Here is a 26,087-nt window from a genome sequence, read left to right as displayed (position 1 = left end):
ATCCCAAATTTAACCCCTTTATAAATTTATGTAAAGTTGTATGAACTTGCGAAGTGCCGCACATATGACTCAGTGGGAAAACTTAATAGCATAAAGTTTATTTCATTGCACACATAACTGAACCATGCTATTTTAAAGTTATCATTTCATCAGGTTTTAATTTTTACAAACAGTTTCTTAGACTTTTGACGAACATGTAATATTTTCACCTAAGACATGTTAATTTGAAATAAAGGTAGTCTACCTTTAACTGATTGTGCAACACAAGAAAGACCAGAGCCAACTTTCAAATTTGGCAGTGATTGGACGTTCCGCGGTGTCAGGACATAGGCATTACAATGAATTTGTTCTTGTTCAACATGAATTTAATTTGGACTTTGTTTGTTTTCTTAGTTGACACAGATATCACCTTAACACTACGTGAGTTTATCATTCATTCTTCAAGAGATATTTTAACGTTAACTTTTGTTTATGACCTTTTACAGAGCTTTATTGAAATGTATTTGTTATTTTCCAGTTTGTTGTCACCTTACATGAAATGCAATTTTAATGTGTATATATGTTATTATTATAAATCTATTTTCATTTGATACCCGTCCAAATTTAATGATACATGTATAATACGATTTTCTTTATATGGGTTTCCCGTTATAGCTAATTTTAGAATGGAATTTCCGATATTTACATATTTGTACAAAATACACCCGAATAGGTTTTATACAGTGACTTGCGCCATATGTGTCAAATATTCAAAAAAATCCGCTACCGTATTTATGCCTTATTCTGAAACAGTCAAATCGAATCGTTAGAGTATCTTCAAAGAATATTTTTGTATATTCATAATTGGCCTTTCACGTTACCATTTTATGGTATCCTATATTGATATGGAGGGATGAAACAATTAAAATATTGAAAGTGGTTAGACGAGGGCTTACGCGAATTTCGTAGACAATGCCTACAACTCAATTAGTTTTGGGATAACCTTCGACATGATGTACTAGCTAATTTATAAATATATACATATTGCACATGCTTAGTAACAAGCCTAGTCAGCGTATCGATGTTAGGGATTTTAGGAGAATAAAATTACATCTTGTAGAGTATACACGTGTTTTTGTTTTATTACTTTTTTGAGATTCCTACTTCAAAATGATTATACCATTACTCCCACATAACTTCAGTTTTATAATACTATTCACCTTCTTGAGTTTTCATCATGGAGACCTAAGACGCGGTAGAAATACATGGTCGGGTTGGAAACGATTAAAACCGCAGTGAGGATCATAACAATGCCGCGGAACGTAAATTACGGCGCCTATGAACTTACACAACACAAACTCCGATGTGCACTCTTTACTAGAACGCTCAAAGGTCATCACTCTCGCGGTAGAAACCCATTGAATTCCCTTTGTACGTACTATGAACGAATCAGGGTCAGCTCGGTCCTTAAACTAAATAGACTCTAGAGTCTTCTCCGCCACGGCTTAATACGGTCCATATTTATATTACTGGTACAATTGATAAGATCAATCTTTTTGCGTGATTTTTCCTTGCCTGTATTACTTACCCTTTAAATAACCTGACTTGATATTCCCTTGCTTTAAATGTTGTTAAATATCCAATTAATCACTTAATTAATCGTGATCTTATTTTTTTAAGATATTGATTTTTTTTTCATTCTGACGCTTCGAAATTTGTGAGGTTAGCAGCCACAGATGAATTTCCGACGGTGTTCGGGTTTGTACTATTCTCAGTTTCTTAATGCTGCCAGGCTGCTAGGCTGCTAACTTTAAAAAGTTCGAAGCGTCAGAATGAAAAGAAAAAATAAAGTTCAAGATGTAAAAAAAAACACTAAAGATCACGATATTGAAAAAGGCGTCGGATGGTATTAGTAAGTGCTACCGATTCCTTTCTGACGGTTTTCATGTTTGTACTATCCTTAGTTTTCTTTAGGCTGCCAAAGTACTGGGTTGCAACCTTCACACGTCAGGAAAAAATTCAACAACAAAAAAACCCTTAAAAGTTCAACATCTTTAAAATATCATGATATTGAAAATAGGCAAAGAATAGTCTAAGTTAGTGTTACCGATTCATTTCTGACCATTATCTTGTTTGTAATATCATTAGTTTTCTTTAGGCTGATAGGCAGCCAACTTCACACGCAAGAAAAAAAACTTTTAAAAGTTCAAAACTTCAAAAATATCATTATATTGAAAAGGTGTATGAAATGTATAAGTAAGTGCTACCAAATCATTTCCAACAGTTTTAATGTTTGTAATATCTTTAGTTTTCTTTAGGCTGTTAGGCGGCTTGACTGCGAAATTCACAAATTTCGAAGCGTCGGAATGAATAAAATAAAGCGTGGAATGACATAAGTAAGTGACACAGATGCATTTCCGACGGTTTTCATGTCGTCAGAATGAAAAAAAAACTTAAAAAATAAAGATAACGAAATTGAAAAAAGGCGTGGAATCGTATCAGTAAGTGCCACAGATGCATTTCGGACGGTTTTCATTTTTGTACTATTCTTAGTTTTCTTTAAGCTATAAAGCTGCTAAATTCATTAATTTCGAAGCGTCAGAATGAAAACAAAATAGTTCATTATCTCTCAAGAAAAACGATCGCGATGTTGCAAAAAGTTATGGAAAGTTATAAGTAAGCGCTACAGAAACATTTGCGACGGTTTTCATGTTTGTACTATGCATTTTTTAAGCTGTCAGGCTGCTTGGTTGCTAACTTCAAATTTCAAAGCGTCAGAATTAAAAAAAATATATATATATATATAAATTAACATCTTTAAAAACAAAGATCACGATTGTTACGGCACCATATGTAAAACGGCACCATTTGTAAAATGGTGCACCATATGTAAAAAAATCGGAACCAAATACGAAATTTTTTGCCGTTTTGCCCTGCACCAAATGTCAGTATTTTCGGTACCATATGTAAAATATTTTTTGATATGCACCATAAGTAAGAAAAGATGCACCATTCATAAAATGCAAACAAAATCACTTGGAGTAATATATAGGGGTAATATTTTCTGTACTATAACATAGTCTTATCATTATTATCAACATCGTCGTCGTCGCCAGCACCAACAAGATAATAATAATAATAATAATAATAATAATAATAATCATCATCATCATCATCATCATCATCATCATCATAATCATCACCACCACCACCAGTAGCAATTGTACGTACGTTTTGTTGTTGTAAAAGTAGCAGTATTACCTTTAGCAGTAGAACTAGTACAATAAAGTAGTAATGGTGGTGGTGGTGATTGTAAACTGACATTTGGTGCAGGGCAAAAAGGCAAAAAAATTCGTATTTGGTTCCGATTTTTTTACAAATGGTGCCGTTTTACATATGGTGCCGTAACACACGATATTGCAAAATGTGTGAAATGATCCTCATGCATTTCTGACCGTTTTCATGTGTTTTCTTTAGGTTGTGAGGATGCGAACTTTAGGCTGTTAGGCTGCTAATATCTTTAACTTATGTTTTGATCCGACGCCGGGGGAATATTGCTTTGGTGTTATCCGGCCATAGTTATACAACTGACTTATCAATGCCATTATTAGTGATTGCATTTCAAAATATGAAGAAATTTCAAGATAAGGCAGTTTTATATACCTGCTTACCATTCTTTTTATGAATAAATTTCAGCGGTCAGCAGCACTTAAAATTAAATGTTGCAGGAATTAAAAGTACATTTCAGTCTGTTAAGTGATCTGTGTCACAACAAAATAGTATAGAACACTCATAATATGACACAATATAATAAGAAAAAAAGCAAAAATTATATTTCCAGCGCATACATAATAACAACTTCAGAACCTTTAAATACACGTTTTTCATCGGACTGCATGTACTTTCAGAATACCCAAGTGCTAAAATTGCCGAAAATTGCAATTGAATTAAGCTGTTCTCTGCTTTCATGCGCTTTTATAAATGGAAAATAATTGGCATTACTACTCAAGGAATATTTGTCCTGATGAAGTCATAAGCCGAAACGTTTAGTAAAAACAATTAATTTATATTCAGGTGTTGTTGGTGGTTTTTCTATCCTTAAGTTATGGGAGGAAACAAATACGTGAAACTAATTAACTGCAATCAAGCTATATAATATAGTATATATTATTGAGTATTATATAAGCACCAGTTTGCAAGGCTAGCTCAGTAATTAAGTGTTTATAAATGTCAACGTGCGCGTACAGTTGATGCATATGTATTATTGATGTTTTTTGTGCATCAATCCGGAATATAGTATCACAATATTACACTGGCAGTAAAAAAATTATCATAAGAACTCTAGAACGTCTTAAGAGTTATCACAAGAACTCCAGGTCATTTGAAAAATTTGGTGTAAATTTGTTAGCCATGGATTATGTTTGCAATTTGGCATTATACATTTTGTAATTAGATAATTATGTATTGCACGGATGAAGATAAGAAATAAACAGGTCTAAACTTGAGAGTTGGCAAATATTCTGGAAATTTTGCTCAAAACTACCAGGTTTTAAGCAATGGGGAGATGAAAAATGGACTATGAAAAAGTTTTTGACATATAATATAAGGTGTAAGGCAACCGTAATCATTACAGTTTTATTTAGCACCTAAAAATCACTTTTTATAAATGAAAATCATCATATTTTACGAGTGTTTTTGTAGTATATACAACTGTTTTCCGACGAACTCCGAGACAGTTATCACACGAACTCTTGACGTGTAACAGTTCCTCCCCCATGATTATTGATTTTGCTTTTTTTCCAGAACTTATAGTATATGAAGAATGTCATCCACATTTCTATTATTGATGAACGCATTCTGTGTATTGAAAATATCATATAAGATCTTAATATTTATTGAATTATTAATATGATCAGTTGACCTCTAACCATCACCAGTTGACTTTGAAGTTGTTTTGTTTTGTTATCTTTCTTTTTAGAAGCAACTCGACCTTTTGAAAGGTCGCTGGAAAATGATTATGTTAAGCAAGGCATGACTCGTTTATTGTCTTTACCCGGGTATGAAATGAGCGACACATTGCCACGAGGCAGCTTGCAGCCATATGGTAATATAGTTGGTTTTTTTTGTTGATTTTTTTTGTTATTAACAAATTTACAAAAGTTTTATTTTCTGATCTTTAAAGAAATATTAAGCTCAAATTTGATATTCGAAAATATTGAAAATTGCTACACTGTCTCTTTATAAATGTAAAATCAATATGTTTCGACTTCACACAAAGTACATATGTTATGTTTTAAATTCTTTACACTATATAGAAGGCCACAATATGAATATATAGTGTCATTAAAAAAACTGGCAGTTTTTGTTAAAGAAAGGACCTTTAATAGGGAATGCAGCTTTTTTATCCCCCGCCGAAAATTTTCGGCGGAGGATATAGAAATAGTCTCCGTCCGTCCGACCTTCCGTCCTTCCGTCCGTCCGTCCGTCCTTCCGTCCGACATTTTTGTCCGGAGCATATCTCTAAAAGTATTTGAGTTATCAACTTGAAACTTCATAGGTGGATAGACCTCATTGAGGAGGAGTGCAGTGCACAAGAATAATAACTCTACCTTGCATGATTTTTGAGTTATTGCCCTTTGTTATTTTTCAAAATTGATTTTTGTCCAGAGCATAACTCCAAAAGCCTATGAGATATTAACATGAAACTTCATAGGTGCATAGATCTCACTCAGGAGGTGTGCAGTGCACAAGAATGATGACTCTACCTTTCATAATTTTTGAGTTATTGGCCTTTGTTATTTTTCATACCTAATTTTTCACCTGAGTGGAGCATAACTCAAAAAGTGTTTGAGATATCAACATGAAATGTCATAGGTGGATAGATCTTACTAAGGAGGAATGTTGTGCGCAAGAATGATAACTCTTCCCTATACAATTTTTGAGTTATTGCCCTTTGTTTTTTTCATGCTATTTTGTCCAGAGCTTATCTCAAAAAGTATTTGAGGTATCAACTTGAGACTTCAAAGGTAGATGGATCTCATTGAGGAGGAGTGCAGTGCTTAAGAATGATAACTCTACCCTGCATTATTTTTGAGTTATTGCCCTTTGTTATTTTTCAAAATTAATTTTTGTCCAGAGCATAACTCAAAAAGCCTTTGAGATATCAAAATGAAACTTCATAGGTGCATAGATCTCACTCAGGAGGTGTGCACTGCACAAGAATGATAACTCTACCTTTTATATTTTTTGAGTTATTGCCCTTTGTTAATTTTTCAATTCAATTTTTTTCTCAAAAAGTATTTGAGGTATCAACTTGAAACTTCATAGGTGGATAGATTTTACTGAGGAGGGATGCAGCACACAAGAATGATAACCTACCCTGCGTTATTTTTCAGTAATTGCCCTTTGTTATTTTCAGCCATCAGTATTCACATAGGTTTCAAATCTGTAATCACTATAGCCATCAGTTTTCATTACCAAAAGACCTCTTAAAATGGAATTATTCCGCTCTACTACATATACATTCTTCCAATGAGCAAACACATTCGGCGGGGGATGGTCATGTTGACATGGCTCTTGTTATAGATAGTTTTTACATGCTATCATTCGAATTAGACATTTTCAGTAAGAATTTCAGAGATTTCAATAAATTTCTGCGATAAAATTATTTTACTCAAAGATGGGCATACTTATCATGAAATAAATCATAATTTGTTTTGCAAAAATGTACAAACAGTTATCACATATAACACACACTAGAAATGTGTCATCATGCCACGGATGCCCCCGCATGCAGCCAAAATTTCAGATGTTATAATATTTAGTTCCAAATTTGTTTGCACAAATTATTGTTTTCATTTTAAGTTCAAAGCCCTTAAAACTTTTCAATGTTAACACAAACCATTTCCATACAATGTTCAAGGCACTGAAATTATTCAGTCTTAACCTTTTGAAAATAGCATATTTCATATTTGTAGCCAAAATAATGGCTACATACATTTCCACAAAAGTATGAGTGCTGAAACTGAAAGTTCAAAATTTTTCCAATATTCAAGAAAGACAAGTTTGTCCAAAATCATTGAACCACGACCATATTCAAACTTAAACTGCTTATTCCTAAGATGTATCTATATTATTTTCAAAGTGAAAGGGACATAACTCTGCCAAAAGAATCATCGAACCATGACCAAATTCCAACTTGACCTGCCCATTCCTTTGACATATCCATATGTCAAATTTGAGTTGAATATGTAACACTGTTGGGTAGATAATGAACAGAAACTGTAAATCATATTAATTTCAAAGTGAAAGGGGCATTACTCTGCCAAAAATCATTGAACAATGAACAAATTCGAACTGGGCCTAGGCATTCCAAAAACATATCCATATGTCAAATTTGAGTTGAATGTGTTGTACTGTTGGGGAGATAATAAACAGAAACTGAAAATTTCGTATTATTTTCAAAGTAAAAGGAGCATAACTCTGCCAAAAATCATCAAACCATGACCAAATTCAAACTTAACTTGTATTTTCTCATAACATATCCATATGTCAAATTTGAGTTGAAAATGTTGTACCGTTGGGGAGATAATGAACGGAAACTGAAAATTTCATATTATTTTCAAAGTAAAAGGGGCATAACTCTGCCAAAAATCATTTAACCATGACAAAATTCGAACTTGACCTGTATTTTCTAATGACATATCCATATGTCAAATTTGAGTTGAATGTGTTGTACTGTTGTGGAGATAATGAACGGAAACTCAAAATTTCATATTATTTTCAAAGTAAAAGGGGCATAACTCTACCAAAAATCATTGAACCATGACAAAATTCCAACTTGACCTGTATTTTCTAATGACATATCCATATGTCAAATTTGAGTTGAATGTGTTGTACCGTTGGGGAGATAATGAACGGAAACTGAAAATTTCATATTATTTTCAAAGTAAAAGGAGCATAACTCTGCCAAAAATCATCGAACCATGACAAAATTCGAACTTGACCTGTATTTTCTCATGACATATCCATATGTCAAATTTGACTTGAATGTGTTGTACTGTTGTGAAGATAATGAACGGAAACTGAAAATTTCATATTATTTTCAAAGTAAACGGGGCATAACTCTACCAAAAATCATCGAACCATGACCATTTCAAACTTGACCTGTATTTTCTCATGACCTATCCATATGTCAAATTTGAGTTGAATGTGTTGTACCGTTGGGGAGATAATGAACGGAAACTGAAAATTTCATATTATTTTCAAAGTAAACGGGGCATAACTCTACCAAAAATCATCGAACCATGACAAAATTCGAACTTGACCTGTATTTTCTCATGACCTATCCATATGTCAAATTTGAGTTGAATGTGTTGTACCGTTGGGGAGATAATGAACGGAAACTGAAAATTTCATATTATTTTCAAAGTAAAAGGGGCATAACTCTACCAAAAATCATCGAACCATGACCAAATTCGAACTTGACCTGTATTTTCTCATGACATATCCATATGTACAATTTGAGTTGAATGTGTTGTACCGTTGGGGAGATAATGAACGGAAACTGAAAATTTCATATTATTTTCAAAGTAAAAGGGGCATAACTCTGCCAAAAATCATCGAACCATGACCAAATTCGAACTTGACCTGTATTTTCTCATGACATATCCATATGTTAAATTTGAGTTGAATATGTGCAACCGTTACTAAGATAATGAACGGAAACTGAAAATTTCATATTATTTTCAAAGTAAAAGGGGCATAACTCTACCAAAAATCATCGAACCATGACAAAATTCGAACTTGACCTGTATTTTCTCATGACCTATCCATATGTCAAACTTGAGTTGAATGTGTTGTACCGTTGGGGAGATAATGAACGGAAACTGAAAATTTCATATTATTTTCAAAGTAAAAGGGGCATAACTCTACTAAAAATCATCGAACCATGACCATTTCAAACTTGACCTTTTTTTCTCATGACATATCCATATGTCAAATTTGAGTTAGATGTGTTGTACCGTTGGGGAGATAATGAACGGAAACTGAAAATTTCATATTATTTTCAAAGAAAAAGGGGCATAACTCTACCAAAAATCATCGAACCATGACCAAATTCGAACTTGACCTGTATTTTCTCATGATATATCCATATGTACAATTCGAGTTGAATGTGTTTTACCGTTGGGGAGACAATGAACAGAAACTGAAAATTTCATATTATTTTCAAAGTAAAAGGGGCATAACTCTGCCAAAAATCATCGAACCATGACCAAATTCGAAATTGACCTGTATTTTCTCATGACATATCCATATGTACAATTTGAGTTGAATGTGTTGTACCGTTGGGGAGATAATGAACGGAAACTGAAAATTTCATATTATTTTCAAAGTAAAAGGGGCATAACTCTGCCAAAAATCATCGAACCATGACCAAATTCGAACTTGACCTGTATTTTCTCATGACATATCCATATGTTAAATTTGAGTTGAATATGTGCAACCGTTACTAAGATAATGAACGGAAACTGATGATGACGGAATGACAGAATGACGGAAGGACGGAAGGACGGAACAGGGTAACACTATATGCCCCGGCCATTACATGGCGGGGGCATAATAATATAGAAGTACAGACAATATCATTTTTGATATTGTTCAAATCCGTATTTTTGAAAATAAATTTATAATAAGTTGTATATTGTTGTTCTGAAATTTTGGGTAGAAATCATCGTTAAATAACAGCATATTGTTCAGTTTGATCAAATCTTTGTTTATGAGCATTTGGTCGAGTAGTTTTATACTATCACATAGTAGTAATACATTTTTGTGTTATATGAATAGTAAGAATATTCAACTTGTATTTATGTCCCGATTTGTTCTTTTCTCACGACATCTTTTATCAATCATATGTCCCTTTTCATGTTCTTTTTTTCAAATTCAAAAGAACTACATGTATGTGAAAATCTCATTAGATTTACTTAATTATTAACATGGGTTTTATGTCCTTGATTTAAAATGGTTCAAGACCGTTTTGAGACAGCTTCAGAGTTAAATCTATTTTCTTAGCCATCTTTATTTATTATACCTGTCAAAAAAAAAAAAAAAAAAAAAAAAAAGAAACTTATTTGTCCAATGTATGTTATGTTTTATAGATTTTTTTTACATCTCTTATGTCTCAACTGTGCTATCTAAAGTTAACTTTATTTGAACCAAAACCATACGTAACCTAAACAGAGGACAATAGCAAAGATCTTTTTTTTGGAATCGGATGTGATATATTACTTTAGTCTTGTGTTTTGGGAAAAGCTCGCCTACTTGTATTTGCATTATATAACATGTGTTATGTTTAATTTTATTAAACAGGAAAAGAACTACAAACCCTAAAGTATGTTCCTAAAAGTCCACTTTTTAGAAGAAGGAAACGCAATGCGACAAAACGACCTAGTGAGTATAGTCTTTACAAAAATAATTCACAATGTAAGATGTTGTATTGGCCATGGTTAAAAATTGTTGCCAATATTTTAGTAATGTACAGATGTGAAGCGCGTATCACTTTTAAAACCCCTTCTTAATTATTGCATTAAAACTGTTACTCGTTAGCTTAATATGAATATCAATTTAATATTTGTTCAGATATTTATTGCTATGAGGTAAAATTGTTTTTTCCAAGTTCACTTTGATTTTACCACTGTTCTTAGTCATTGCTAAACAGACACATTTCTAAAATTGTGTATAATCAAATATTCTACTTTCAAGTTATTAAGATCAGCCGACTTATCTTGAAAATATTTTAGATGTTTTTAAAAGCAGTATCTGTTACGCCTCTGGTAAGAGGATGACTTTTGTAAGTACCATTATATAAATAGAGGATTGGTTATCGGTGAAATGGTCACTTTTTTTTAAAAAATCGTTCTTGTATTTGTAATGTCGCTACTTTAGCAAACCTAGTCCTCTTTGTTAGTTGCTTCTCTATGGGGTAATAGACCTATAAAAGCTGATTTAACCATCTATGAAAATTAATGTTAACGCACTTTTAATTTTAAACAGTTTAACACATACAGTATACTTATTCAGAAATATATGTATAAAGAGAAATTCTAGCGAGCATGATAATTAATTCAACAAGTTCAATAAATTAAATGTAACGACTACTTTTGCCATTTATCAATTACATTATGGATGGAAATTCTAACATATCAAAAAAGCCGATTCCGTTTGATCCTTGCTCCATAGAAATTGTTTTCATCACTCGTAAAACTGATAATAAACTTTCATTATCTTAAAGCAAATGTGAGGTTTAAGAATTATAGTAATTTGTTAAAAGGGATAAAATGAGGCCCACAGGGTAGATTGCCTTTGATGCATCTTTAATTAAAGACTTTATTAGCTCACCAGAACCGAAGGTTCAGGGTGAGCTATTAGTATAAAAAGGGGATGCTCCGGCGTCCGTCGTCATGCGTAAACAGTCGTCTTCTTCTCTGAAAATGCTGGGCAAATTTACTTTAAATTTGATCTGTAGCATCCTTGTGACAGTTATACTTGAATTTGCTCATGTCATTTCAATTGGCCCCTTTAAAGGGTCAACAGAGCTAAAAATAGAAAAACCTTTAAACATTTTCTACTACAGAACTAATTGATGGATGATCACCAAACTTTGTCTGTAGCATTCTTGGGTAGTCTTTTATCAAGTTTGCTCATATTAAAGTGGTTTGCCCCTTTTAGGGGTCTCTAGGGCTAAAAATAGAAAAACCTTTAAACAGCTTCTTCTACAGAACTAGGATGGATGATCACCAAACTTTGTCTGTAGCATTCTGATGTAGTCTTTTATCAAGTTTGCTCATATTAAAGTGGTTTGCCCCTTTTAGGGGTCTCTAGGGCTAAAAAATAGAAAAACCTTAAAACATTTTCTTTTACTACAGAACTAATTGATGGATGATCACCAATCTTTTTCTGTAGCATTTTTGGGTAGTTTTATATCAATTGTGCTCAAATTAATTTGATTGGCCTCTTTAAGGGGCCGCTAAAGCTAAAAATAGAAAGACATTAAAACGTCTATTTCTACAGAAGTAATTGATGAATGATCACCAAACTTTGTCTTTGACATTCTTGGGAAGTCTTTTATCAAGTTTGCTCATATTAATTTGATTGGCCCCTTTAAGGGGCCGCTAAAGCAAATAATAGAAATACATTTAAACGTCTATTTCCACAAAACTAATTGATTTGATGATCACCAAACTTTGTCTGTAGCATTCTTGGGTAGTCTTAAATTAAGTTTGCTCATATTAATTTGATTGACCGTTTTAGTGGCCGCGTAAGATTAAAATAGAATCTTTATACGTCATCTTCTACAAAACTAATTGATGGTGATACCAAACTTTGTCTGTAGCATTCTTGGATAGTCTTATATCAAGTTTGCTCATATTAATTAAAGTTGCCTTCTTTAGTGGCAGCTAACGCTAAAAATAGAAATACCTTTAAATGTCTATTTCTACAGAACTTATTGATGGATAATTACCAAACTTTGTCTGTATATAGCATTCTTTGGTAGTATTTTATCAAGTTTGCTCATATTAATTTAATTGGCCCCTTTAAGGGGTCTCTAGAGCTAAAATAGAAATACCTTTAAATGTCTTTTCTTTACAGAAGTAATTAATGGATGATCACCAAACTTTGTATGTAGTATTCTTAGGTAGTCTTTTAATCAAGTTTGCTCATATAAACTTTGAGGGGCCGCTAAAGCTAAAAATATAAATACCTTTATACGTCTATTTCTACAGAACTAATTGATGGATGATTATTATTATTTAAAATTTATTCAAACTAGGCCACTGACAAAAGTAGGTTTGTAAACTGATTTATTCGACACTTCTATAAAACTGACAAACTGAATAGGAAGCAATGCTATTTCTGTATATCTTTGTCTGCCGCCTTCCTCCGTAAATAAATTGTGTACAAAGCATTAATGTTTTAATACGTGAAAGATGTTCAGTAAACACCCTTTATAACGATATCGAAACGATAAATCGCTCATAACGATATCCCGTGCACAGTTTTCCCCTTTTGATGCGATATTGTGTACCTTGAAACGTTATTTAATAAAATAACTAACAAACGTAAACGAAACGATCGTATAGTGATTTATTGAAATATTGTCCTTAACATAAATTAAGTTACTTTAGAGCAGAACTACGAGAGACTCCTCCTGTTAAAACAATACAATGCTTTTTATTATGACTTTGCACGTGCTTCTGACAGCTAAATGACATAACAAAGTAGCCAATCACATTTAGTATAACAAACGTTTGTTACGCCCTATAACCAATCAAAAGCACATTTACATATTCAAATTTGACTTTTGGTCAAATGTTATATTGATAAACACTCATCACAACAATTAAAATGGTTTATATTTAATTGTAATTTTAACGTCTAATTTGACGAAATGTACTTAAATATTGAAATACCATAATAGAAATAAACAACATCTGTCAGCTAGCAGGCAAATTTCACTGCCAGAAATGTATATGTAGTTAAACTTTCAAATTTTATGAAACAACATTCCAAAGAAATGTATATTATATCGATATACAATTAAGTAATGAAGTTTGCAATCAAAACTAATTAAATGTTGATAATCAAATAAATCAATTAAGATAACTAAAACATGTATAAATAATTAACCATAAGTGTCACTATGTTACAACTTTTAAAGATGCAAATGAATGTTAATAATCAGTCAAAGCTTTAAAGACCGTTGATAAATCGCTTAGATTATTGAGCAAAAGGCGAACCTAAAAGTATAAATACAAAGATCTTATTTATTTCACACACCTCGATTCAAGTATGCTTACTTGATTATGTAACACAGAGTGCAAGGAATGATTGACTTTATTGTGTCGTTTATGGTTTTCATGATCTTTTTGAAAACGATATTTAGTTTAGAAATTTAGGAATTTTCATGGACTGTCACAAAACCCGTGTGAGTATTTTGGTATCGAAGTGACGCACAGGAAAGAGACTTTTACTTATACATTAAACTATATGGAACATTATTTTCTATTTAATATAAACAAATAGACTGGTTGTTCTTACTTTCTAGGGGTCCCTATCTCAATCAATTTTCTCTGTGACAATTGGTCTCGGACATTGATTCTAATGATTATCCGTCTCTTACCACTGATTCAGAAGTCATGTAGGAAATATTAGTCTTTGATTTGCAGATAAATTTGTAATTACTGGTCAGTTATCCATGAATGCCGGTTAGGTGAGTCAACCGCCGAGATAAAAACCAAAAATGTTTAAAATTCGGTGTAAAAAGCAGGGCATAAACAAACAAACAAACAAATAAATATTTTGAACCATTAATAAAACAAGTTTATGAAAGGAAAGTTGGCGGACATCTTGCTAAAATTATGAGTTATTTGTCCCTGGCAATGACTCACTTATTTTAATCAATTTCAAGAGCAGGAAAATCATAAATTAATAATTCATATCTTATTCTATTCAAATTGATTCTTATTAGTCAACTTCCGGGTAAGGTTTACCATCCGTCCGTCCATCCGTCCGTCCATCCATCCGTCCGTCAGTCCATCCACAAAACTGGATCCCGCGATAACGCCAAAAGTACTTAAAATATTTTTATTAGACTTGATATATGGATAGATGGCAGCATGGAGATTATGCACGCCATTTTCTTCCTATGCTGAAAATTTTGGTTACTATGGCAACAAGTAGACTGAATTAAAAAATTTCTGATTTTAGTGTTTACGCTTTTTCACTTAAGTTCTTTATTTCTTAAGGTAGTTACTTCAAAATTTAGATAAATTTTCTGTCATCAACCACATCATATGTGACAATGTTTACAACTCTAACACAAAAAATATCAGAATTACCTCCATTGAATGTTCATGAAACAATAGTGAACAGTTCTGAACCGTGACATTTCTTAGGGGTACAGAGCAATGCTAATAAAACTCTGAGTTATAACCAGTCTAACTAAATCTTGTTTACAAGGGTATTTAGACGATAACACCATTTGAAAAAGCTATCCTGCGCTATTTTTCAAGGACATTAATTAAGTGATAGTCAAAGAATCGGTAAAATCTTAACGATACGTTAAAATTTGATACTTGAAAATAATGATAATTGCTACACAGTCTCTTTTTAAATGTAAAATAAACATCTTTTGAGTACACTCAAAGAAGATATGTTACGTTTTAAACTCTAAATACAATACGTCATATATTTAAATAGATTTGCACAGGCACCGGTGTTCATCGTTTTATATCGCCGGGGCTTGAGGTTTTTTTAGCTCACCTGACCACGAAGTGGTCAAGCTGAGGTATAGTGATGGGGCTATGTCCGGCGTCCGTCGTCGTGCGTGCGTCGCTCGTCGTCAACAATTGGGTTGTTAACAGTCTAGCAGTCACAGTTTTGATTGGATCATTGTCAAACTTTGTCAGAATGTTTGTCTCAATGAAATACAGATCGAGTTCGAAGATGGGCTATCTCGAGTCAAAAACTAGGTCACAGGAGCTAAAAATAGAAAAAAGATTGTTAACACTCTAGCGGCTGCAGTTTTAATCCAAATGTTCTGGAAAATTGTCAGGAAGGTTGTTTTGATGATTTCTAGCTCAAGTTCGAAGATGGGTCATCTCCGGTCAAAAACTAGGTCACAGGGGCTATAAGTAGAAATAGCTTGTTAACACTCTAGTGGCTGCAGTTTTGATCCAAATATTCTGGAAATTTGTCAGGGAGGTTGTTTTGATGATTTCTAGCTCAAGTCTGAAGATGTGTTATCTCCGGTCAAAAACTAGGTCACAGGAGCTAAAAATAGAAAAAGCTTGCTAACACTCTAGTGGCTGCAGTTTTGATCCAAATATTCTAGAAATTGTCAGGAAGGTTGTTTTGATGATTTATAGGTCAAGTTTGAAGATTGGTCATCGCCGGTCAAAAACTAGGTCCCAGCAGCTAAAAATAAAAAATAAATGTTAACACTCTAGTGGCTGCAGTTTTGATCTAAATATTCTGGAAATTTGTCAGTAAGGTTGTTTTGATAATTTCTAGACTAAGTTTGAAGATGGGTTATTTCCGGTCAAAAACTAGGTCACAGGAACTAAAAATAGAAAAAGCTTGTTAACACTCTAGTGGTTGCAGTTTTGATTCAAATATTCTTGAAATTTATCAGGAAAGTTGTTTTGATGATTTCTAGGTCAAGTTCAAAGATTGGTCATATCCGGTTAAAAACCAGGTCACAGAAGCTAAAAATAGATAAAGCTTGTTTACACTCCAGTGGCTGCAGTTTTGATCCAAATATTCTGGAAATTTGTCAGGAAGGTTGTTTTGATAATTTCCATGTCAAGATCGAAGATAGGTTATCTCCGGGCAGAAACTAGGTCACAGGAGCTAAAAATAGAAAAAGCTTGTAAACAATCTACTGGCTGCAGTTTTGGTTCAGATATTCTGGAAATTTGTCAGGAAGGTTGTTTTGATGATTTCTAGGTCAAGTTCGAAGGTGGGTCATATCCGGTTAAAAACCAGGTCACAGGAGCTAAAAATAGAAAAAGCTTGTTAACACTTTAGTGGCTGCAGTTTTGATCCAAATTTTCTGGAAATTTGTCAGGAACGTTTTTTTTAATGATTTCTAGGTCAAATTCGAAGACGTGTCATCTCCGGTCAAAAACTAGGTCACGGGAGTTAAAAATAGAAAAATCTTTATAACACTGTAGTGGCTGCAATTTTGATCCAAATATCCTGGAAATATGTCAGAAAGCTTGTTTTGGTGATTTCTAGGTCAAATTTGAATATGGGTCGTCTCCAAAATCGGTCGGCGGCCGTTTTATTTGTGACCTAGGCATAAACTCTTTTTTATCTCTACATATTGAAGCATTACTGTAGATATAATTATTGTTCTACCTGCTTAGAAACGGTCAATTTCTATATTACTTATCATTTATATTTAATTTTCCTTATGAAGGCAATCGAAAAACAATTGAACCTGTGATGACGACTATAAATGCAAGTAAAATAAAGACGTCAACGATGGCAACGAACACTTCAGAATATACGACAATAAATGATAGTGTGAAACATCATGACAAACAAGTGTTCGTAACACTGATAGCATCTTTGATTGGTTCAGCAGTTGTGCTTATCATTATAGCATATCACGGAGTATTATTGAAACGGTTTGTTTTCTTTTTTTTCTTTCTTTGACAATAGAGCATTTCTATGAACACTTACCTTGTTACAAATTGATCAATACAGATTTATTCAAACTTCGAAGGTTACTAGTATTTTTTTGATTCATATCGCTTGATATGACCATCTATAAGAAAGTAAGAATATCAAGTATAGTAATCTTTAGTAAAATATACATAGCACCTATGATATTGAAATTATTATTAAATTATTGTATTTGACTATAATTATCTGACAATATAAAGTTTAAATATTTTTTTTTTATAAAACAGTCGGTGTACAATGAATAGAAGAAGAAGAAGACAAGCTTTGATGAATACTAAAGAAGACAATATACCCCTGGTATATATCCCTTCCGAAAAAACCTTACAAGCTTTGTTGGAAGTTAACAGTACTTCAACAAAGCTCACTCAATGCAAAAATGAAATATACGAAAGTAACGATCAACAAACTTTCACGTCATTAAAGCATATGGATGGAGGTATAGAAGAATATACATGTAACAAGAGTCGACATGAATTGACTGTTATTGGCAATGTATCCGATGACAGAGCTCAGCCTTCTATCGTGTCGAATGCTGAAGAACAATATATACCTCTGTTGGAAGGTAACAGTTCTCCAACTGAGCTCACTCAATTAAAGAAGAGTAACGATCATCAAACTATCACGTCATACAAACAACTAGTCAAGGAATGTCCGGTTTCTGTTGAAAATGTTGACAATCTTAAAATATCTATTGTTCAGCCCCTAACTGGTCCAGTGCAAGAGCAAAACAAAGGTAAAATCCTATCCATTCTGTAACCGAGCAAGTTATTATAATAAGCTTTACATGCAAATATTTCTGACCTTTGTCATTCTAATTATCTGCTAAGTAGATACAATAAGAATTTCACCACAACATATTTTTTAACAAAAATGCACATGTCAATCTGTGTGGTTAAATCTATTGTAATTTAAATAAAAGAAACAGGATAGGGATCTATCAAATTGATATTATCTAGTTTTTAATCTTATATATTTTGCGCATACTCTTAGTCGAGATGTAAAAGTATTTTATCATTTATATGAGGCTATTTTACGTGTTTATTTATTTTTTTATTTATTTATAATTATTTATTTATTCATTTACTTATTTATTTATTTATTTATTTATTTATTTATTTATTTATTTATTTATTTATTTATTTATTCATTCATTCATTTATTAATTTTTGTATAAGCTAAAATGAGATCAAATATTTTCAGAATATCTGTCATCTTCAAGATTTAATTGGGACGAAATATTTAGGTTTCTAGCTAAAAATCTAACAGCATCTGACCACAAGTTGTTTTTCAACATATTATACGGTAGGTTCAAAAAGAGTACTGAGTACTATAGTAAATGTACAATCTTAACACACATTCATAAAAGAGTTTCAAAGTATCTTAACTAGTTAATGACTTGTAACAAATGAACTGAAAAATATATTTCATTAATGATACAGTATTGTATCAAAATTGTAAAGGCAAAATACGATTTCATGTTTGTGTAAAGATAATTTTGTGCAGTTATTTTACCTTAATCACTAGGAAATTGTCACCCTTTTTAAAACAAAGGAAGTAATACCTCTTAATTCTATTGTAAGGTTCTCTTACATTGCTCCTAGGTAGTTGTCATCACTTGCAAGTCGGAGGAGGCAGAGATACTGGAAGTTTTATTGAAAATGTTGAAACTAGAGTACGCAGAGACGGGGGAGATTCCGAAACATTAATGTTCGAGCTATTTAACCAATGGAAACAGATCATGGGCTCTAATGTGAGCACAGAGTACATAGAGGAAGCGTTGAGAGAAAGATCAAATAATCTTCTTCTAGAAAAATTTAAGGAATTTATGAGGTAATTTGATTGTTGAACTATTTTATTGTGAGTTAAACCTATTAATATATATCTAGGTCGCTTTTGTGTCTTTCTCCAAAAAAAATATAAGTTTGTTATATTGTACACTATTGCAAAAAAACTAAAAATTAATGAAGATTTTTGGGTAGATATACATGTTAGCTTTACATTGATACTACACCTTCGCTGGCTTTAATGCTCTGTTGTCATTGTCTACTTGTATATTGTTATCCAAAAAAATGGTTGCTATTAGAAAAGTGTATGTCATTGAAATACGGTAATTGTCTCATTGTCATAAGGTGTTTATGAAATCTGTTTTGTATACGAACAAAATGAAATGTCTTTTTCATCAGTTAGTAGTCAGTTAAAAGATCAAATATGGGTTAAAATCTCGACTGAAGATGCACTCCATGTCCGTCGGTCTAAACAGCAATGTATGTCAAGATGGTTGCTAAAGTGATAGAAAAAGTTTTTACCGATGTAAGATATACCACAAGGCATATATCTAGTATCTCATAGAGAGCAGCTCATACCATTTTCAAACGTGATTTGAAAATGGGAAAATCTGTGCTAGATGGATTCCCCGTTTTCTGAAATATGAGAAAAAGAAGGCTCGTGTATTGCGCTAAGTTGTCTCTTAAACAGGTCTTTTGCAAATGTCGTGGCTGGTGAAAAAACATGAGGGTTTATTTTCATGAGCCAAAACGAAAACACCTAAACAAGATCAAATATCAAACACTATTCTTCCTGACTTTCAATCTGGGTTTATGAAAGGGGACTCCACCACCAACCAACTAATATTCATTTTTAACGATATTTGTATAGTCTTTGATGATGGCAAAGAAATAAGAATGGTCTTTTGTGATATCTCAAAGGCGTTTGACCGTGTTTGGCACCGTGGCCTGCTTAGTAAATTATCGTCAATAGGTATATCCGGTCAACTTCACCAATGATTCACTTTGTATTTGTCAAATCGTCAAAAATGTGTTGTTATTAGAAATTCAATGTCAAACTTGAGTAATATATTAGCTGGTGTACCGCAAGGCGTAATCTTAGGACCCCTATTATTCCTTATTTTTATTAATGATATTGTCAGTAAAATATAATCAAATATCAGGTTTTTACAGACGACACTAGCCGCTATCTTATTGTTGACCTACCTGACTCTGCCTCTTTTATTCTTAACAATAACTTGCAAAATATACATTATTGGGCAAAATTCTGGTAAATCGATTTCAATCCCAGAAATACAGAATCCATGATACTCTCGTGTAAATAACAAACCTCTTCACCCTGACTTAAAAATGAATGAATCCACAATTAAAAATTTCGATGAAACATGGCTCTGAACATCTCAACTCTGAACAAAACATAAGTATCTTTAGTTGCGTTCAAACATACATTGTCTCCACCAAACGTTTCAAATCACAGTGCTTGGACATGTTGCAGAACGACTTCATAAGCATGATTTATACATATAATAACTGTGTTTCGGTAGCAAACAACTCAGTTCCACACTGGGACTCTTTTATCAATTTTATTGTGAATACAAATCTCAAAACATTACACGTTATTTTGACGAGTCTGTCGTCATCCTTTCCAGCCCAATGAGGAAATTAATTAACATAAATATTGGACTTGTTTTCAAATCCGCTTTTGAATTTAATTAGGTTATTATTTCTTTAGCAATGTTTACCACTAAATTTATATATTCAGTTTTTCATGAGTCTTCTTATACAAGGTCTTCTGGTTGTAATGTATATCTATGTTTTGTAATATTGTTTTAACTAAGATCTTGGCTACAAAGTCTGTCAAAAGACCATGCATTGCAAAAAAGACCATTAGTATAGAGAAGGTAATGTAATTTTCTTTACAACTAAGGGTACAAGTTGATGTTTCGTAACGCAAATCTGTTAATGCCAAATTTTACAAGACAAAGGTTCTTCGAAAACTAAACAAACACTTTTGACAACAGAGACTCAAAACAGGTTTGGTTAATGTCAGATTGTTGCATGTCAACGCGTCATCACACAAGGTGTCTATATATTTCAAGACTTTTTGAAGCGGAAAAAGGTCGTTGTACTCTTTCAACCTCTTTATTCACCTGACTTGCACCTTAATTGTGACTTCTTTTTGTTTTCAAAACTATAATGATATATTTGAGGTCGACAATTTGTTAAGCGCAAATACGCTAAGTTTTTTGCAATGTTCCGGTGTCTTCATAGTAAACATAAATAAGACGATGAAAGTGCCTTCAAATATAATATTCGGGGACTAAAAGTTTGTTTATCTATTGGAGGGGTATATTTTCAGGGAACAAAATAAACAATTAAGTGAAACCCATGGGAAGAATCAAATTTTACGTGATTGGATAGACTCATATTTGAACACTCCTCGTAGTTTGCCAATTACTAAATAAAACTGATTATCAAATAAGTATTCTTTCAGAGTGCCACCATTACTGCCCATGGTCTTAGAAAGAAAGAAATTCCAGCCAACGTTTCATATGATAACGAAGCCAAACTGTGGTGATGAAATGTTACAATTCTTTCCATATAATGAAATACGAAATACATGTAATATGTTGCCGAATGCTTCTCAATGTATGGTATTACCTTTAGCTAACGAAGGAATGCGGAATACTGTAGATTTAACAGCTACAAGAGAATTTAGTAATACTGTATCTTCTGCCACTGGAGAAATTAATAATACAACAAATGGTCCAGTCATAGAGGAAATTGGAGAGGACGATATGGATCTGTCTTCCCTGACAGGTTCTTCAATTTCTTCAGGGCAGTTGTCTGACAGGTGTTCAGTATTATCATCTGGAGAAATAATCGTAAAACGAAAAAGAATGCATGTAAATAGAGATATAATGATTTACGGAAATGAAGATATACCAAACAAATTAAAGAAAATTGACGCTTCAGTGGTTCCATTGGAAAAGACAAAGACAAGACGACAAAGAAAACAACATAAATCAACGACTGCGTTAGACTTGCACAATATGACACAAAGCATGATATCTTTAATGAAGCAATTTCTTCCGCTTTCGCCTATACCTCTTGACACTTATCAATATAGTGTTTTTCTAGAGTACACTATCGGCAGCGTAACAAAACAAACAGGAGAATCTAGGAATACAGTACTATCGCTTTCGTTTAGTGCTTACTGCGAAACAGAAACATTTAAAACAAAAAGAAATGATACATTTTACTTCATGTACGTGAAAGACCGTTGTCTTATGTTAGGACATGAAGAGTTTGAAAATCTTCGTCTGTATGCTGACTTTGCCAGGAGAAATCTAGTGCGTGAAATAACGAAACAAAATGGGGAGAAATACAAAGAACCGGAAGCACTATTTCTGTCATATGATGGAAAACCATTTCTTAAAAAGAAAAAGGTAATGTAATCAATTTATAGATTAAAATAGATAAATATCACATTAAGTGGCTTCTTTTCTACATTATATTGTTGTTTCGTATATTTTTATATTCAGCAATTCTAAATTAAAATTGGCGTACAAAGCACGCGTCAAAATGAATTTGTTTTGCATCTATTTTGAAATATTAAGTCAGTTGTAAATGAAATCTTCCATTGATTGTAATATAATATGAAATTGATAAAAAATCGTCAAAGAAAACGTAAAGGTTCATCAAATTCGTTCAAAAGCACTTATGTTTAGGTTATATTTAGGAAAGAGGTGAGAATTCTGTGTACTATTTGATCATGAAAATTCTGAACATGAGGACTAAAAGTTTATTTTGAAAGAACTTTAACTAATGAAATATTCATTTAAAAGTGTCTTAATTATCTCAAAATTTCATTATGATTAAGTGGTACTTATTAACTTGCAGTTACAATAAATATATGACTTTAACAAAATACTTTGTCGGTTGCACTAGGTTGTCCGACGAGTGCTGGAAAAGAGCTCTCAAGAAGCCAGTCCTTTACTTGATGCAACACCTGACGAATTCCCTACATCAAGTTCAACTCTCATTCCTGAGAAATACGACAGCACTGTGCGAGAAAATGATAAGGATCATGTTACACCTATAAACCAAAAAATGGATCCTGTTACTTGTCTCGAAGACACCGTTGGCCTTACAAACATGAAGATGGATTGTTCTTTTTTCGAGGTGGTTTCTAAAGGTTCTGAGAACCCTGCGCCAGGACAGCACTTTGATGACGTAAAAGACATCATGGATAATGGTTCAATTGATATAAATTACGAGCATAAGATTCCATATCTCGGTGACGACTCTGAAAAACAGACATCCAAGGCATTTTCCTTAAAAGAGAATGATGAAGCTGTTGAAATTGAAGACTTGAAAGTAGAAGCAGCTGATTGCACTCTAGCTACAGTGGTTAGCGGCGCTACAAACGTTACACTGCAAGATCAAATAGTCAGTGACACAAGTATTTGTGACATGGTTCGTGAAAATGAACAAAGTAAACGAGACAGTGAAATCATGTTCGCGTGTCTTTCATGTCTGATTCAGAATGAAATTTCTAATGATCCAAAAAGCCCAGGTACCTTCCTGCCTATTGAACTTGATTAAATAGCGATTCGTTGGTATGCTGATATTCTTATGAGTCACGCCCATTTAAACAATCTTCAGATGTAAATAGGACATACAAATGTAAAAATCTTAAAATTTCAGTTATCTTAGAATTGCATAGTATGTGTAAGTTCTAGTTCTTTTTTTTTTCTTTTTTAGATTTTTGTATGCATTTTTACGTTTCTTTTTGTTTCATTTTTTTAATTACGCATGTTCATGTCATGTTTTAATTGTTAAGACGTTTTAGATATCGTTCCGTGTAAAATGATCATTCTGCTCGAAAATTAATCATAAGCCTTTACCAGGCAATATATCTTTAAAAGCTCTTTCTCGTTATATATAATAATTAATTATCTCTAGAAAATTACAATTTGAAAACAAAGTTAATTAAAATGTTTAGTGTATATTTTTTTATAAGTGAGATTAAATTTTCGTTTTTTTATGCCATTTCATTGTTTAACGGGAACATGTTTTGTTACAATCTGTTTATGTGCAGAATTCCTAATCCAAACATGTATTTTTCTATAAATGTTCAGAACGTTTGCCATTTTTCATCCCAGTAGTATTTGCGTTCTGAAATATATACATATATTATTAGATATGTTTTTGATTTTATAATTAACGCTACTTTTACCGCTTCATGTTGTAACTTGTATTTATATTCTTTCCATACATTAACAGTAATAGGTCATAATAAATATGATCTAATTTAAGAATACTGTTTATCACATACCCGTGCCGATTTTTCGACTCCGTAAAAACGGTATTGCACGGCCATGCATATAATATGCTAATGTACCGTTTCACATGAAATGTATTCCTACGCCGTTTGTCAACAAAAAACAATATGGCTGGCCTAATTTTTTAGGCGGGTCAATCGGTACAAATTGACGGAAAAGGGGAAGCAACCGTCCTCAAAAGGGTTCACCATTGGTTTGGAACATTTTATATGGTCAAATGAAAGACGTTGACTTTGAAGTAAAACTGCAACTGAACGCTTATCGCTAATACCATCGTCACATTTTGAAAGTGAGCGTTTGCAGACGACGGAATGTCATTCAAGATTTTTGTCCAGTACTAATGTCAACATTGAAGAATTTATTCTTGGACAAAGTTATCAAAACATCTTGTCAAAGACATTGTATGACATTAAAATTTTCAAAGAATTTCTTCAACAACCTGTAATAAATGAAAGTCGGGAAATTCAAAATATCCCGACTGCTGAACTCTCTACCATTCGTTCAAGATTTTTTATTACTGTAAGGGGTATGATGTCAAGCTTTGACCGCCAGCTACGCCGATTTAATTACGGTGAATACATATCTACTAGCCCAAAATTTTCGTGAAGTATTAAAAAAGCAAGAATGCACTGCAAGAAAGGGAAGGCAAGGGTAATTTTCCAAATAAAGCAGACCAAGAAATAGAAATATTATGGCAGAAAAAAAATAGCTGGCTGGACAGTGAAACACCAGATTCGATACTTCAGATATTATGGTTTTATAATACTGTTTTGCTTACGCGGGAGGTCTAAACATCGTGATATGTGTTGGAGAGACGTAACATTAAAATCCAACACAAACGGTCATGAATATTTAGAATTTTGTTAACACGCACTGGAAATGATCCTCGAAATATCCGAGAAGTTACACCAAAGTTATAGCCAAATGTTTCTAATCCTGATCGATGTCCCATCAAAATATACAAAATATATGCAAATAAACGTCCAGCTGGTTATTCACTTCCACACAATCCATTCTACATTGCAACAACAAAACCCTTACCTTCTGACGAAGAAACCTGGTTCAAGACAAATGCTGTTGTAATCAACAAACACTACAAGATTATGTCCACTATGCTCAAAAATGCTTACATTCCAAAGAGTAAAAATTGTCTAATCATTGTGCAAGAAAATATCTGATCCAAAAATTGTTTTACAGTAATGTTCCACCAACACATATTGTACAAATTTCTGGCCTCAGAAACGGTTCTTCAATCAACAAATATAGTCATATTAATAACGATCAACACAGGAATATATCTCAAATCCTTCATCAAAACACATGTGAAAACGTCAATACACAAAATTCTGAGAACTCTGCAAGGTCATGTCAACCTCATCATTCCGCCATGAATCAACACAAACGATTAATGTCTCAGGAGGTATTAAGTGCTCCTGTCTAGGGAGAAACATTTAACAATTGTCAAATCAGATTTATTTAGAGATCCACCAACCAAACCAAACCAAAACGACTTTCGTTTTGTTTGAAAACGATTCAAATGAAAAAAAGGTGAACACTTTTTTTGAACTGTCCGCATAATATACATGCCGATGATAACTTGTGTACACGTCACAAAGTACACATTGGATAGACATTGACCAAAGCATGGTTTCTACATTACCTTTTCATTACATTAAAATTTTGATTTCGATTTCATATATTATGAAAGTGTAAGATAATAAAAGAA

The 26,087-nt window shown here is 32.8% G+C and overlaps 1 protein-coding gene across 1 annotated transcript; it reads left to right on the top strand.

Annotated features, from left to right (window-relative positions):
• Nucleotides 1–209: 209 nt before the first annotated feature.
• LOC132727040 (uncharacterized) lies at nucleotides 210–25,826 on the top strand. Its single transcript, XM_060712453.1, has 9 exons — nucleotides 210–420; nucleotides 4,958–5,083; nucleotides 10,348–10,428; nucleotides 16,961–17,171; nucleotides 17,457–17,962; nucleotides 18,430–18,535; nucleotides 18,835–19,059; nucleotides 21,508–22,462; nucleotides 22,965–25,826. The coding sequence occupies exons 1-9, from the start codon at nucleotides 339–341 to the stop codon at nucleotides 23,619–23,621; spliced, it is 2,949 nt and encodes a 982-aa protein (XP_060568436.1). The 5' UTR covers nucleotides 210–338; the 3' UTR covers nucleotides 23,622–25,826.
• Nucleotides 25,827–26,087: the final 261 nt, after the last annotated feature.

This window comes from Ruditapes philippinarum, unplaced genomic scaffold (genome assembly GCF_026571515.1).
Source record: "Ruditapes philippinarum isolate M1 unplaced genomic scaffold, ASM2657151v2 ctg10835_1_1_1_1, whole genome shotgun sequence".
Lineage (NCBI taxonomy): Eukaryota > Metazoa > Mollusca > Bivalvia > Venerida > Veneridae > Ruditapes > Ruditapes philippinarum.
Note: the sequence above shows the minus strand (reverse complement) of the source record. Positions and strands in the feature narration are given on the sequence as shown.

Excerpts from the sequence above, each read along its gene's own strand:
- LOC132727040 (XM_060712453.1), top strand. The coding sequence starts at position 339 with ATGAATTTGTTCTTGTTCAACATGAATTTAATTTGGACTTTGTTTGTT. Across the intron at positions 5,084-10,347 it reads AGGCAGCTTGCAGCCATATG|GAAAAGAACTACAAACCCTA; the intron begins GTAATATAGTTG and ends TTTATTAAACAG. Across the intron at positions 19,060-21,507 it reads AAATTTAAGGAATTTATGAG|AGTGCCACCATTACTGCCCA; the intron begins GTAATTTGATTG and ends GTATTCTTTCAG.